This window comes from Hyla sarda, chromosome 3 (assembly GCF_029499605.1).
Source record: "Hyla sarda isolate aHylSar1 chromosome 3, aHylSar1.hap1, whole genome shotgun sequence".
Lineage (NCBI taxonomy): Eukaryota > Metazoa > Chordata > Amphibia > Anura > Hylidae > Hyla > Hyla sarda.
Window position 1 is genome coordinate 378,983,295 of NC_079191.1, and position 15,514 is coordinate 378,998,808.

General features: G+C 43.9%; 1 protein-coding gene across 3 annotated transcripts in view; it reads right to left on the bottom strand.

The window, feature by feature from the left end:
- ESF1 (ESF1 nucleolar pre-rRNA processing protein homolog) overlaps positions 1-15,514 on the bottom strand; it is an 80,138-nt gene that overhangs the window by 31,677 nt on the left and 32,947 nt on the right. For all 3 annotated transcript variants that reach the window (XM_056567884.1, XM_056567883.1, XM_056567882.1), the window contains exons 8-9: positions 7,592-7,736; positions 5,503-5,664 (exon numbers count right to left, since the gene is read on the bottom strand). In XM_056567884.1, coding sequence (XP_056423859.1) covers positions 5,503-5,664; positions 7,592-7,736 — 307 coding nt within the window. The remainder of the gene's footprint in view (positions 1-5,502; positions 5,665-7,591; positions 7,737-15,514) is intronic.

Consider the following 15,514-nt stretch of genomic DNA (forward strand, 5'->3'; position numbering starts at 1 on the left):
AAAAACATGCAAGAAGTTCAGTTTTGGAAAGGTTTAGATTTAGATATAGGAAGGATGTGATGTCACTGGTATGATGTCAGGGGAAGAAGTATAAAGCTGAGTGTCATCAGCATAGACATGATAATGGAAAATAAACCTACTGATAATTCTTCCAATGGTGAATGTGTGAAAAGAAAAGAGGAGAGAGGACCAAGGATTGAACCCTGACAGCATGGGGAAGAGAAAAAGAAGTAGAGCCGGAAAACGAGACACTGAAGTTGTCGGAAAGGTAGGAGGAAACCATGTGAGGGCAGAGTCCTTAAGACCAATGGCGCAGAGGCTACTGAGGAGGAGTTGGTAATCTACAGTGTCAAAAGCTGCAGAGAGATCTAGGAGAATCAATAGAATAAAAAAATAAAAAAACAGTATTAGATTTGACCGTCAGAGGATGATTAGAGACTTTGGTTAAGGTTGTTTCTGTGAAGTGTTACCAGACAGTAAGGGGTCAAGGAGTGATTTCTATTTGCTTCAGCTTTTAAGCCCATGAGGCCAAGGCAATGGCGGCTCCTTTTAGTAACTCTGTGCCCTGGCTATGACATCCACAGGCCGCTGTAGACTTGTGAATCAACCCAAAGGAAGCAATACTTGTACTCTATAAAAAACTACCTGACCTTTGCTAACTATTTCTAGTGACAGAGAAATTTCCTTTTTTTATATATATAAAAATAGATATATACAGAAAGGGCCTTGGGCTGGAAAACAATCTTACACAGAGCCAATAAAAAGAAAAAAATGTTTCCATTGCTGGTTCTCCAATGCTGGTTAATGCCATTCTCCACATTGTACACTAAATGTTTCCCTTATAAACCTCCCCAACAGCAACTGGTTCATATTTATACATCGGATGACGGGAATTACAGAAAATCTAATCTAAGTGAAAGCCTGTAACTATTAGCGTGGTCAAACATTATGAAGGCAAGATTTTCCATCCTGAATGATAATGTTCTATAGTAAAGGAAGAAAGAATTGACTGTGATTACAATTAAATTAGCTTGAGGAGGATTCCTGCTGCTCCAAGAAAGCATGGGTGTCCACCAAAACAACAGATGTGTTGTATCTGTCTTCCCTGCAGCAACGCAGTACAATAGTCCCTCATCCAATACTGAGCACATACTTTCCTTCTGAGCTCCTTTAAAGGGGTATTCCAGGAAAAAACGTTTTTTATATATCAACTGGCTCCAAAAAGTTAAACAGATTTGTAAATTACTTCTATTAAAAAAAATCTTAATCCTTTCAGTACTTAAGAGCTTCTGAAGTTAAGGTTGTTCTTTTCAGTCTAAGTCCTCTCTGATGACACGTGTCTTGGGAAACGCCCAGTTTAGAAGCAAATTCCCATAGCAAACCTCTTCTAAACTGGGTGTTATCCGAGACAGGTGTCATCAGAGAGCACTTAGACAGAAAAGAACAACCTTAACTTCAGAAGATCATAAGTACTGAAAGGATTAAGATTTTTTAATAGAAGTAATTTACAAATGTGTTAAACTTTCTGGAGCCAGTTGATATATATAAAAAAGTTTTTCCTGGATAACCCCTTTAATCCACCAATTCCAACAGCATGGTACAGAACTAACCTGTTAAACTGGATTAGAGGCAGGCACTAACAATTTATGATTAAGATAGGTAAAGATATTTCCATTTGAGGGACAGCCCATTTTCCTCCTGAAAGTCTTTAAAAAGTACCTGTCATCAAACCATATTTTCTTAACTAACTCAGATTATATTCCCTAACTACTCATAACACCCCTCCTGCCCTTAAAAAAATGTTTTCCGAGATTTAAAAAACTCTGTAGCATACCTTTCCCCTTGCTCACATTGTGTGAGCTCCCGGAAGAAGAAAGTAGGCGTTCCCCAGCAGGTGTGACATCACTGAAGCCCGCAAGAGCTGTGTCTCGCAATGCCCGAACGCACTTCCTGAGTTTGGTCTCCTGCCAGGCCGGGAGGAGACCAAACTGTTTGACTTGCGTAGGGAACATAACAGAGCCACCTAGTGGCTGTTTTTTCAATCACATTAAAAACATTTAAAGGTTGAGAATTTGAACAGCAAGTAGATAGCAAAATGTCTTATAATTACATGAGAAACAATATATTAAAAAGTTTAGTTTGGTGACAGGTACTATTTAAAGTGATTAAATACCAAAATGTGTGTCGAATGTGTGTGGTTCAAGGACAAGATCTGAATAACCCTATTGTGTACTCATTATGCTGAGAATCACTATGTACTTTTATGCACAAATGTTTGACTCCCTTCAATACCAGGGCATGGGTGCCACTGGAAGCTATGCATCCCTTGTAGCTATGCTACTAACAGGTTGTAGCACAGCTGAAGTATGCCATTCCATTATAGGGGTATTCGAGTCATTAAAGGGGTACTCCACTGGCCAGTGGAGATAGCAGAGTGTAGTGCTCAGCTATCTTTGGCAGCTCACAAAGATAATGCATTAAACAGCAGTGTGTGTGTGTGTGTGTCTCCACTACCTCATTCTGACATGAGACTCAGGACTCCATTCTCGAAGTTGCAGGGGGTCCCACTAGTCGGTTCCCATGTAATCATATACTTATTTCCAGCCCTGCGGATAGGATATTGATGTTAAAAGGGTACTCCACTGGCCAGCGTTCGGAAGTAATTGTTACGAACACTGTTTTTGCGCTGCGGGGATCGGCACACCCTTCAGGACATCATTGCCACGCCCCCTCAATGCAAGTCTGAGGGAGGGGCGTGGTGGCCGTCACACCCCCTCCCATTGACTTGCATTGAGGGGGTGTGGCCATGACCCCAAGAGGGGCGTGGCCGATCCCCACAGTGTGAAAACAGTGTTGGGAACATTTACTTCTGAACGCTGGCCAGTGGAGTACCCCTTTAACACCAGGGCTGGAAATAAGTATATGATTACATGGGGACTGACTAGTGGGACCCCCTGCAACTTCGAGAATGGAGTCCTAAGTCTCACGTCAGAATGAGGTAGTGGACACACACACACACACACACACACACACACACACACACTGCTGTTTAATGCATTATCTTTGTGAGCTGCCAAAGATAGCTGAGCACTACACTCTGCTATCTCCAGAAACTCCCACAAACAATCCCCTGTGGATAGGAAATAAGTGTTTATGGTTGAATACCCCTTTAAATGTAGCAGAAAGGCACCACCTTTGTGCAACTAGGCAAAAACACAAGAGCAATACAATGGTTTTGAAATGCAGATTATGGCCGCAACCCTACTACAGCGGTTGTAAAAGGTCAAAAACCCCAGCAATATGTGCATGACTGGGCCAAGAGGCACATGAACACACACTTAAAGGGGTTTTATGGTCATAACTTATTGGGGCCTATCCTCAGGATAGGTCATCAACATCCCATCTGTGGGGTACAGACACTCCTCCAATCAGTTGTTTGCAGATATAACACACCTAGAGAAGCAGAGAGCTCTGTACACTGTAGTGGACGACCACAACACAAAGCTGTCTGCTTCCATCTCCGATTTTCTTTGTATACTAAAGCTGTAGAAAAAGAATTAACACTACCACATTCTTAAGAAAGGCACCTATCCAAGCACTTCTTCTTTGTGGTAGTGGTAATTCTTTTTCATGATTAGCCGGATATGATTTTTCATCTACTGAGGCCTGACGTGTAGCCGGTACAACTTGTGACATGTATACATAATATACTAATGCTGTAGCTCAGCTGATCAGCAGCCACCAATCACGAGGACAGGCCATCAATCAGCTGTAACCAGAAAACCTCAGGCTGAGAAGTTAGGACAGAGAGTCCCAATACTTTTCGGCACATATCTTACATCTAGCAGAGGGAATAATACAATACAGAAATGTAGGTGCACTACTGTGGTAGATGTATACAATGACATTGGCTAATCCCTCAACACTGATGGTAAAATTGAGACATTCGCCAGTGTATCCTTATATTAAGGACACACCAGAGCCAGCACACCAACGCCAAGGTTTCTCAAATGGCACGGGACCTAACGCTAACCTACCTGTGCGTGATAGTAAAACAGGGGCCAGTGGGCAATTACAGCAGCACTAGGTCGACATGTAGCCTGCTCCCAGTTACCTCCAGCGTGACTAAGCACACATACAATGGGAGGAGGGAGAGAGGCTACAAGCCCCACCCAAGTTGGCTGATATAGGTGCATGGCCTCACAGGTGCAATCTTAATGCTGCCTGGAAAATGTTCAAGGCGCATTAACATATGGAGTTTACACACCTCCAAGTATAAATTTACAAACAACAACAAAAAACGTGGTCTCAAATGGCTGGAGGTGCTCAACCCCAAATGCAGTTGTGCATATATACTGGGGGAGCAGATCCTGCCCTTGTAGTCCGTTGCTAGGGGCGATCCCCAGCATAAAAATGCATACAATGGAGGATGCCTGCAGCGGACTACAAGTGCCACAATAGAATCCTACACCAGATATACAGTGTGGATGTGTAACAATTAGAATAATACAATATAGGAATTTATGTGCACTACTGTGGTAGATGTATAGAATGACTGGCTATCGCTCAACAGAGGGAAAAACTTTAAAAGGAAAACCGTCACCTGTTCACCCGCACTATAACCCGATACACCGGGTTATAGTGCGGATGAACAGGAGACCGACTCGGACTGCTATACCTACCTGCAGTCCAGAGCCCCGATCCTCCAAAAGGTCCCCCTCTTCCAGCGCTGATTTGCGCTTTGAGGCAGGCCCGCTGGCTGGATTTAAATATTCATAAGCGCTGGTCACGTGAGTGTTCAGTAGGCATGAGCGCTCACGTGACCGGCACTTCACGGCAAGTCAGCGCTGGAAAAGGAGGACCTTTGGAGGATCGGAGCTTTGAACTGCAGGTAGGTATAGCAGTCCGGGGCCCCGCATCGGTCTCCTGTTCACCCGCACTATAACCCAGTCTATTGGGTTATAGTGCGGGTGAACGGGTGACCGTTTTCCTTTAAAGGCTAAAAGTGAATTGCACTGTAGTACCGCCAATCACTATGCTAGAAATCAGGTTGGACTATTAACACATGGATTAGATCTGCCCTGGAGATAGCGCACAACATTCTTAAAATTCCTTTATCCTACCATCAATAGAATTTACCAGATGCCAGATGATCAGTCTGGAATATCAGACAGAGAGAGTCAAGAAGGTGAAAACACTTCATCTATTCTAGCCCAAGATGCATTTCCCATAAACCAGGCTATCGTCACTACATTTATTATATCTGTGGCATCTTGTCCCATTCTTGAGGGATTTTTGGTTCTTGTGGTGTACTATGCTGTTCATTATACAGTATAATATATAGAATACTGGATAGATCTGTACATTATCCATTATGTTCTATGGTTAAAACCAGCCGATCACTTGACCAGGACTAGATTCCATTATTTACAGGGGGACAGTGACTCTCAGTGGTGATTCTATGTATTGCTTTGCATTACTATAAGAATTAGACTGAATTACCTGGCACCCATTTTACTTCCATTTCTATATCCTTTTCTTGCTGCTTCTTCTCTTTTTCCTGGATACCTTTAAGCAGCTGCCTGTACCGTTCTATTTGATCTTCATCATCTTTCGAGCTTTTCTTAGACTTTGTAACTTCAGGATTTGCAGACTCTTCTGTTTCTAAAAGGAAAAGGGAAAAAAAATGCATTTTCTTTGTTTCCTTAACCCAGTGTTTCCCAACCAGGGTTCCTCCAGATGTTATAAAACTACAACTCCCAGCATGCCTGGACAGCCATGCTGGGAGTTGTAGTTTTGCAACAGCTGGAAGAACCCTGGTTGGGAAACAAGGACCAATGATCTGAAGTCAAAGTAAAGATTCAGTTTTTTTTTGCCTTTTTGGAATTTCCTATTATGCACCTGCGAGCTTTTGCTTGAATGGGCTCTGGAACTTGTCGTAGACCTCTGTCAACAGTTTTGATAGCCGGCCGGCTCCTTACATGACAGTGCGCTCAGCCTATCACCGGCCGAGGCATGACATCGCTGAGGCTGGTGATATGCTGATGGCTCTGTGACGTTCCCATACCCAGGAAGAAGCATGAGGCTCACCTCGCTGGACCGTGAGGTCGGTACCGGAGCAACGGGGGAACGTATGAAGGTGAGTTAAAGTTTATTTTTGCAGTCTTTTGGGGGGGGGGGGGGGATAAGCGCCCACGGGTCACATGATGGGGGGAAATACCATTAAGTACCGTGGAACCGCACTCATTTACAAAAATACCGTGCTACACATTTTTGGTCATACTGCCCAGCTCTAGTCTGAAGGGTTAATGCAGGACGTCACACTGACTCCTGGCTGCTGATGGCATCCTTAAGGGTTTAAATCCTGGTTTTCATCCTCTTTGGCGCTGAAATCCCTTGCTTTGTGCACTCAGGACAAGCAGGGCTCTGTACACTGAGGAGAAGCAGGGCTCTGCACACTGAGGAGAAGCAGGGCTCTGCACACTGAGGAGAAGCAGGGCTCTGCACACTGAGGAGAAGCAGGGCTCTGCACACTGAGGACAAGCAGGGCTCTGCGCACTGAGGAGAAGCAGGGCTCTGCGCACTGAGGACAAGCAGGGCTCTGCACACTGAGGACAAGCAGGGCTCTGCACACTGAGGACAAGCAGGGCTCTGGGCACTGAGGACAAGCAGGGCTCTGGGCACTGAGGACAATCAGGGCTCTGGGCACTGAGGACAAGCAGGGCTCTGGGCACTGAGGAAAAGCAGGGCTCTGGGCACTGAGGACAAGCAGGGCTCTGCGCACTGAGGACAAGCAGGGCTCTGCGCACTGAGGACAAGCAGGGCTCTGCGCACTGAGGACAAGCAGGGCTCTGCGCACTGAGGACAAGCAGGGCTCTGCGCACTGAGGACAAGCAGGGCTCTGCGCACTGAGGACAAGCAGGGCTCTGCGCACTGAGGACAAGCAGGGCTCTGTACACTGAGGACAAGCAGGGCTCTGTACACTGATGGGAAGCAAGACTCGCTTTGTGACATGTCCCTGGCTCACACAGCAGGCTGATTGACAAGCAGAACAAGACTGAACAGAGCCCTACATGTCCGCACACACTTCCTGTATTTTGTCTCCGCACAGACAAGACAGATCCACAGGCAATAGCTGCGGGGACAAGACCAGAGTGGTAAGAAGCACTTTTTTTTACCCCAAAATATACATATTTTGTAACCAATGTTTATTGCAACTATACGTATAATAAAATCTACATTATAAAAAAAAAGTCCCAATGACAGTGTCCAATAAAAGTTATTTAGGGGTCTTGTCTGGGGTCTGAATTCAGAAAAGGTGTAGATTGGAGGATGGATTGATTTACTTGGTCTTGCTATAGAGTACTAATATATATATATATACATATATATATATATATATATATATATATATATACACATACACACACATACACATACACATAACTGCTACAAGGCAGGTAGGAGTTAGATACTGTAGATATATTTATATATTTAGTGATTTCTTACTTACTAATAGTTCAACCTCCAACTTTGAGAAATCATATCTACAAGAGATTCTATTCTTCTAGACCTGAGTGAATGAATGTACCTTGTGCAATCTCCTCATCTTCCTCTTCTTCACTGGAGGATGCTAAATATGCCTGAAAATCCATGTCAAGGATTTCTTTTTTATTGAAGGGTCTATTTAAAGTTGTGACTCGCTCCTGATCAGTTTCATCCCAAGTTAGCTCCACCTAAAAACAAATGAACAATTCTAAGACTGATACAATGTTCACATACTTTTGGGTAGGTGAGCCTATATTTTATCACATGTGGTGCTCAACTATGATGTAGTAAAGAAAGCATTATTTTTTCGAGCAGGTATGGCTAATAAATACTATGGCCAAAGAACAGATCACTGCAGCACTCCAAATTAGTGAAATAAAGCGAGTAGCATTTTATTCCATCAAAAACGTCAGGCGACGTTTCAGCTGCCACATAGCAGCCATCTTTAAGCAAATACAAAGTGCAAATATGATATATGTACGGTATATAACATTTAGGAAGTGATATCAGTGATAAAATATGCTAATTCATATATTTACATTATCATAAAAACATACATTAAATGTGAAGATAATCCTGATCAATATACAAAAATGCTTCCATAGATTCCAGTGTAATATATAATAAAATGCATAAAGTGACAAAAGTGCAAGTGACAAAGTGACTTACAATGGCGGGACCGCGGGCAGAGACTGCATGCATAATAAAAAATAGCAAGGACGCAGATAGGTGCCATTGTACTCACCAGAGCGCACAAAGGAAGTAAATGGGTCGGAACGGGTCTCTACTAGGGCTAGTGATAAGCAATGATACCTAACAGTTAAAAATAAGGGATCATGTTGCCACTGTATTCATTCCTTAAAGGGGTATTCCAGGATTTTTATTTTTTATTTGACTATGCTACAGGGGCTGTAAAGTTAGTGTAGTTAATAACATAGTGTCTGTACCTGTGTGTGACGGTTGTCTCACAATTCTTCTTCTGTGATTTTCACCCAAATATTTGTTTCTACCAGCATACAAAATGACTGTTGTCTCAGATTTTTCCCAGGTTGCAATGCGGCCGAGACCTGACGACAGGGAGCCTGTCTGCTTCAATGGGTGGAGCGATCGCTTGGTGGGAGAAAGATCAATCTGCAACTAATGTAACAGCTGTAGGCACCCTGATTGAAAACCACAGGTCTTTGAATGGATGCAGCTCATTAATGTTTAAATGGGTGGGGTGGCTGATGTGTGGGAGGGAGTAAAATGGCATTGTGGGATTTGTAGTCAAAAAAAGAAAAGTCAAACAGGAAATACAAGTTCACAGTGTTATGGTAATCTCACAACATAGCCATTTAGTCCCAAGACAAGCGCAGATCCTTCCTAAGCATGTCCATTACTGCCTGCCAGGTACGTACTAAAATCACCTTATGGTGGAGAACCCCTTTAAGGACCAAGCGTTTTTCAGTTTTTGAACTTTAGTTTTTTTCCTCCTTAGATTTTAAAAATTATAACCCTTTCAATTTTGCACCTAAAAACCCATTTGATGGCTTTTTTTTGCACAAACAATTCTACTTTGTAATGACATCAGTCATTTTACCGAAAATTCTACAGCAAAATAGAAAAAAAAAATCATTGTGCGACAAAATTGAAGAAAAAACGCCATTTTGTAACTTTTTGGGGCTTCCGTTTCTACACAGTACATTTTTCGGCAAAAATGACACCTTATCTTTATTCTGTTAACGATTAAAATGATACCCTTCTTATATAGGTTTGATTTTCTCGTACTTCTGGAAAAAAAAAATCTTAACTACATGCACGATAATTAATACGTTTAAAATTTTCATCTTCTGACCCCTATAACTTTTTTATTTTTCCCTGAACAGGGCTGTATGAGGGTTCATTTTTTTGCGCAGTGATCTGAAGTTTTTATCGGTACCATTTTTTTTTTGATCGCAGGGTATAAAAAGTGAACAAAAATACTCTATTTTGGACTTTGGAATTTTTATGCGTGTACGCCATTGACCGTGCAGTTTAATCAACAATATATTCTTATGGTTCGGACATTTACGCACGCGGTGATGTTTGTTTTTATTTACACACTTTTTTTTTAAATGGGAAAAGGGGGGTGATTCTCATTTTTATTAGGGAAGGGGTCCCCTCTAGGGACTGTAACATTGCATATACTGATTGCAGGCACTGTTCAATGCATTGCCATAGGAATGCATTGATCAGTGTTTTCTGCGATTGCTCAAGCCTGGATTTCAGGCTTGGAGCAATCAAAGGCCGATCGGACAGCTGGGAAGAAGGTAAGACGCCTCCCTTTGTCCTCTCTGCTTTTCGGGACACCGCGATTTCACCGCACCGGTCCCGAACAGCTCCGGCAGTGTATTCTCTCGTTTTAGACGCCACAATCAACTTTGATCGCGGCATCTAAATTGTTAATACCGGACATCAGATGTCCGTTATTAGCCGTGGGTCCTGGTTGCTGATGGCAACCGGGACCCTACAGATAGGAAGCGCGCTCAGCTACTGAGCGCGCTTCATAGATCGGGAGGCGGCCACAGATGTAAATATATGTCTGTGGTCGTTAAGGGGTTAACTGTCCTAGAATGATCAAAGGGCCAATATTTACCCATCCTACAACTGGCAAAGTCTACAAATTAACCCATTATTTCACATGTTCCTATAGCTACGTAATTTATATCTTGATGTGTCCATGTAATTAACTATATGTGGGGGAACCACGGGTGAGTATAAGGTCCGGCTCAACCAGCACCAGTACACTATTCGTAAGGGGAGATTGGACCTCCCAGTACTGAAATATTTTGTGGAAGATGGACATACTGGCCCTGATTTACTAAGAGTGTTGGGATATTTTCAGAGTGTTTTTTTTCCCCCCGACTATTTTTTCTCACACGTATTTATCAATGTTTCGCAAATGTCGGCAAAATTCTGTCGCATGATATTAAATTCTGTCGCACTGGGGAAAAAAAAGTGTAGTACAGGAAAAATAAAGCGTAGAGCAAATAAATAAAGCAAAGTAACTCTGCACCAGGACGTAACTTTACATTCATGGTCGATAAAGGGGTACTCCGGAGGAAAACATTCTTTTTTTTAAATCAACTGGTGCCACAAAGTTAAACAGATTTGTAAATTACTTCTATTAAAAACTATTTACCCTTCCAGCACTTATTAGCAGCTGTATACTACAGAGGAAATTCTTTTCTTTTTTAATTTCTTTTTTGTCTTGTCCACAGTGCTCTCTGCTGACACCTGATGCCCGTATCAGGAACTGTCCAGAGCAGGAGAAAATCCCCTATGCTGCTCTGGACAGTTCCTGATATGGACAGAGGTGTCAGTAGAGAGCACTGTGGGCAAGACAAAAAAGAAATTCAAAAACAATAGAATTTCCTCTGTAGCATACAGCCGCTAATAAGTACTGGAAGGGTAAAGATTTTTCAATAGTTATTTACAAATCTGTTTAACTTTCTGGCACCAGTTCATTAAAAAAAAAAAAACAGTTTTCCACCGGAGTACCCCTTTAATGGGTTAACAAACAAAAAGTAAAAAAAAAAAAAAAGAATTTCCCAAAAAAACAAAAAAAATAATTAATATAAAAAAGCTACCAAGGGGAGAAACTAACAGGATTTGAATTATGCAAACCACGCCTCTTTAGTCGGGTTAAAAAAATACTCAGAGTAATTTGGAAAACCGTCGGGTTTTGACCAGTAAAATGTGTTGCACAAAGTGTCGCAGAGGACGTGCGAAAAAAATTGTGTCGCATAACACAAAGAGTCGGGATTATGTTAGTAAATCAGGGCCATAGAGCGGGACCTAAGATTCACCCTGGTAGACCACATCCCTCCCTTCAAAAGAAGAGGTAATCGTATTGCATCTCTTAAATGTCGTGAACTACAATGGATTTATGATTTACAGACTCTCCGCCCAAATGGGATGAACGCTGATTATGTGAATTGTCCATTTCCCTGTATGTATTAATGATAAATTTGCGCAATATGAGATTTTTATCTCCTCCTTTTTAATCTTTCAGAGATGGTTGGACGGACCCTGCGTGCTCATATACTTGAAAAACTCTTCAAAGACCCTACGGCGATCATCTGGCTAAACCGCCATGAAGCTTTTCTTTTTTTTACAGTTCAGGGCACTTTTACATATGTGCGGTGAATAATAACTTCGTATTTGGGTCCGATGATATATGGTGAGTGTGGCACCATGATGCCAACCCCCAGTAAATAGGTACCGTGTAGGTAGGTGCATACCCTCTCCTTTGGTGGAGGGTTTTGTGCACTTCCTACCCGGCTCCAACTGATGCACAGTATATGCTAAATTGTAGAGCATGAAGCCCTGGAGGGGGTTTTCAGAGTGTTGTGTCCGGCTGATTTGTAATTGTTTGCATGGGACTCTCTTATGCTTTTATATCTGGCCAACTATTTATTCATAATTTTTTTGATATGCCTATACTTACCTTAGTTACTATTTTGCCCTAATTATTGGTGCGCCAATATTTATTACCAGTAATTAATATGTCTACCTTATGTTCATGATGATATTGTGCCTGTGCAGGCTGTCCTAATACCGCTGCCAGTCATTAATATATCCGTGCAGCGCCTGATACATCTGTGCGCTTGCGCTGTTACCCACTTTTAACATGTCCGCTCAGCGCTCGGTATCCCACTGTGCCTGCACTTGTTTGTCCAGCTCAGTGGTTCTTAACCTGGGTTCGATCGAACCCCAGGGGTTCGGTGAGTCAGTCCCGGGGGTTCAGCGGGGGAGGTCGCAACAGGACAGGCAAACCAAGCAATTGCTTGGGGCCCCGAGCTGGCCCGCGGCCCCGAGTAGAGCCGGTGTTTGCCCATCCTGTAGCGATGGGGCAATTCCCCCCATCACTATTAACTCCCTGCGGCCCCGCGTTAAGTTTAAAAACGCATGGCCACCAAGACGTCACTGACGTCCTGTGCGTGCACCCATGGAAACGAAGGCGCCGAGGACCAGAGGATAGAGCAGGAAGACGACGTGCGCTGGCCAGCTTGGTAAGTGAACAGCGGCACGTCATCTTCGGTGCTCCGACCACCAGTCCCGAGACCTACTGCTATAGCCGGAGCGGTGGTCGGAGCACTGAAGTGGGCAGTACACAGGCATACAGCCTCTAGCCATACACTGTATATGGCTGGAGGCTGTATGTCTGTGGGGGAACACTGCCGTTGGCTGTCCGGGCATGTTGGGAGTTGTAGTTTTGCAACATCTGGAGGTCCGCAAGTTGAAGACCACTGGCCTACATAATGTGGGGGAACACTGTCTGCCTAATTTGGGGGAACACTGCCTGCCTAATGTGGGGGGAACACTGCCTGCCTAATGTGGGGGGGAACACTGTATGCCTAATGTGGGGGAACACTGCCTGCCTAATGTGGGGGGAACACTGCCTGCCTAATGTGGGGGGGGGGGCACTGCCTGCCTAATGTGGGGGGGGGGGGCACTGCCTGCCTAATGTGGGGGGGGGGGGAAACACTGCCTGCCTAATGTGGGGGGAAAACAGCCTGCCTAATGTGGGGGAACACAGCCTGCCTAATGTAGGGGAACACTGCCTGCCTAATGTGGGGGAACACTGTCTGCCTAATATAGGGGAACACTGTCTGCCTAATGTGGGGGAACACTGCCATTGTTGCGAAAATGACATGAGAGTGGCACTTGCCAAGGTAAAGCCGCGTATTTTTGAACTGGTCTCTGAAAGACAACAGCAGAAGTCACACTGATTTGCAGTAAATATTCATTATGTTTTTGTGTGAAAATCATGTTTTCATGGTTTTGTTCTTTGTTCTTAATGGTTTTGTTCATTTTGTGCACCTATGTATAAATATATACTTAAATATATACCTGTTTTGAATTTGAAAAAATCATATTTTATTTTTCCAATTCAGAGGGGTTCGGTGAATGCGCATATGAAACTGGTGGGGTTCAGTTCCTCCAACAAGGTTAAGAACCACTGGTCCAGCTGATCTTGTCTTCTTCCTTTGTGCGCGCCTGTGAGCGCGTTAGGATTATAAAGGTGCTGATTTGCTATATAACATTATGCATACAGTTATCTGTTCTTTGGCTATATAGTTGGAGCCCTAGAAACCTGTCTGCATCCAGCTTTCTATCATAGTCCTTAAGGTGTGTGTTTCATCCTCTTTTCTAATAAATGCTATGGATATTAGAGATTGCAATTTTGGGAATATTTAAATGTGCACTGTCAAATACAAAAACTTTTTATATGTTGTACATGTCGGCAAAACATTAACCTTTCTAATACACTTCATAAGAAAAATGTATTTTCTTTTTATAGAAATCATGGCTTTGTTAAAGCTAAAGCACAGGCTAAGTCCAGTAAGTGAGGGTGGGCTAGCACTACTCTGTGCTCTCTCCTGTCTGATAGGAGAGAGCACAGAGGAGTGCTATCAGACAGGAGAGAGCACAGAGGAGTACTATCAGACAGGAGAGAGCACAGAGGAGTACTATCACACAGGAGAGAGCACAGAGGAGTACTATCACACAGGAGAGAGCACAGAGGAGTACTATCAGACAGGAGAGAGCACAGAGGAGTCCTAAAAGACAGAAGAAAGCAGAGAAGAGTGCTACCAGACATGAGAGAGCACAGAGGAGTACTATCAGACAGGAGAGAGCACAGAAAAGTCCTATCAGACAGGAGAGGGCACAGAGAAGGTCCTATCAGACAGGAGAGAGCACAGAGGAGTCCTATCAGACATGAGAGAATGAGAGAACACAGAGGAGTACTATCAGACAGGGGAGAGCACGGAGGAGTACTATCAGACAAGAGAGAGCACAGGAGTACTATCAGACAGGAGAGAGCGCAGAGGAGTCCTAAAAGACAGGAGAGAGCACAGAAGAGTGCTATCAGATATGAGAGAATGAGAGAGCACAGAGGAGTACTACCAGACAGGAGAGAGCACAGAGGAGTACTGTCAGACAGGAGAGAGCACAGAAGAGTACTATCAGACAGGAGAGAGCACAGAGGAGTGCTATATGACTGGGGAGAGCACAAAGGAGTACTATGAGACAGGAGAGAGCACAGAAGAGTACTATCAGACAGGAGAGAGCACAGAGGAGTGCTATCAGACAGGAGAGAGCACAGAGGAGTACTATGAGACAGGAGAGAGCACAGAGGAGTACTATGAGACAGGAGATAGCACAGATGAGTCCTATCAGACAGGAGAGCGCACAGGGGAGTATTATCAGACCGGAGAGAGCACAGGGGAGTGCTATCAGACAGGAGAGAGCACGGAGGAGTACTATCAGAGAGGAGAGAGCACACAGGAGTGCTAGGAGACAGGAGAAAGCACAGAGGAGTGCTATGAGAAAGAAGAGAGCACAGAGGAGTACTATCAGACAGGAGATAGCACAGAGGAGTACTTTCAGACAGAAGAGAGCACAGAGGAGTACTATCAGATGGAGAGAGCGCAGAGACGAGTGCTATCAGACAGGAGAGAGAACACAGAGGAGTACTATCAGACAGGAGAGAGAGCACAGAGGAGTGAGCACAGAGGAGTGCTATATGACAGGGGAGAGCACAGAGGAGTACTGTCAGACAGGAGAGAGCAGAGAAGAGTGCTATATGACCGGGAGAGCACAGAGGAGTACTATCAGACAGGAGAGAGCACAGAAGAGTACTATCAGACAGGAGAGAGCACAGAGGAGTGCTATATGACCGGGGAGAGCACAAAGGAGTACTATCAGACAGGATAGAGCACAGGAGAGTACTATCAGACAGGAGAAAGCACAGAGGAGTCCTATCAGACAGGAGAGAGCACAGAGAAGTACTATGAGACAGGAGATAGCACAGAGGAGTGCTATCAGACAGGAGAGAGCACAGAGAAGTACTATGAGACAGGAGATAGCACAGAGGAGTCCTATCAGACAGGAGAGAGCATAAAGGAGTGCTATCAGACAGTAGAGAGCACAGGGGAGT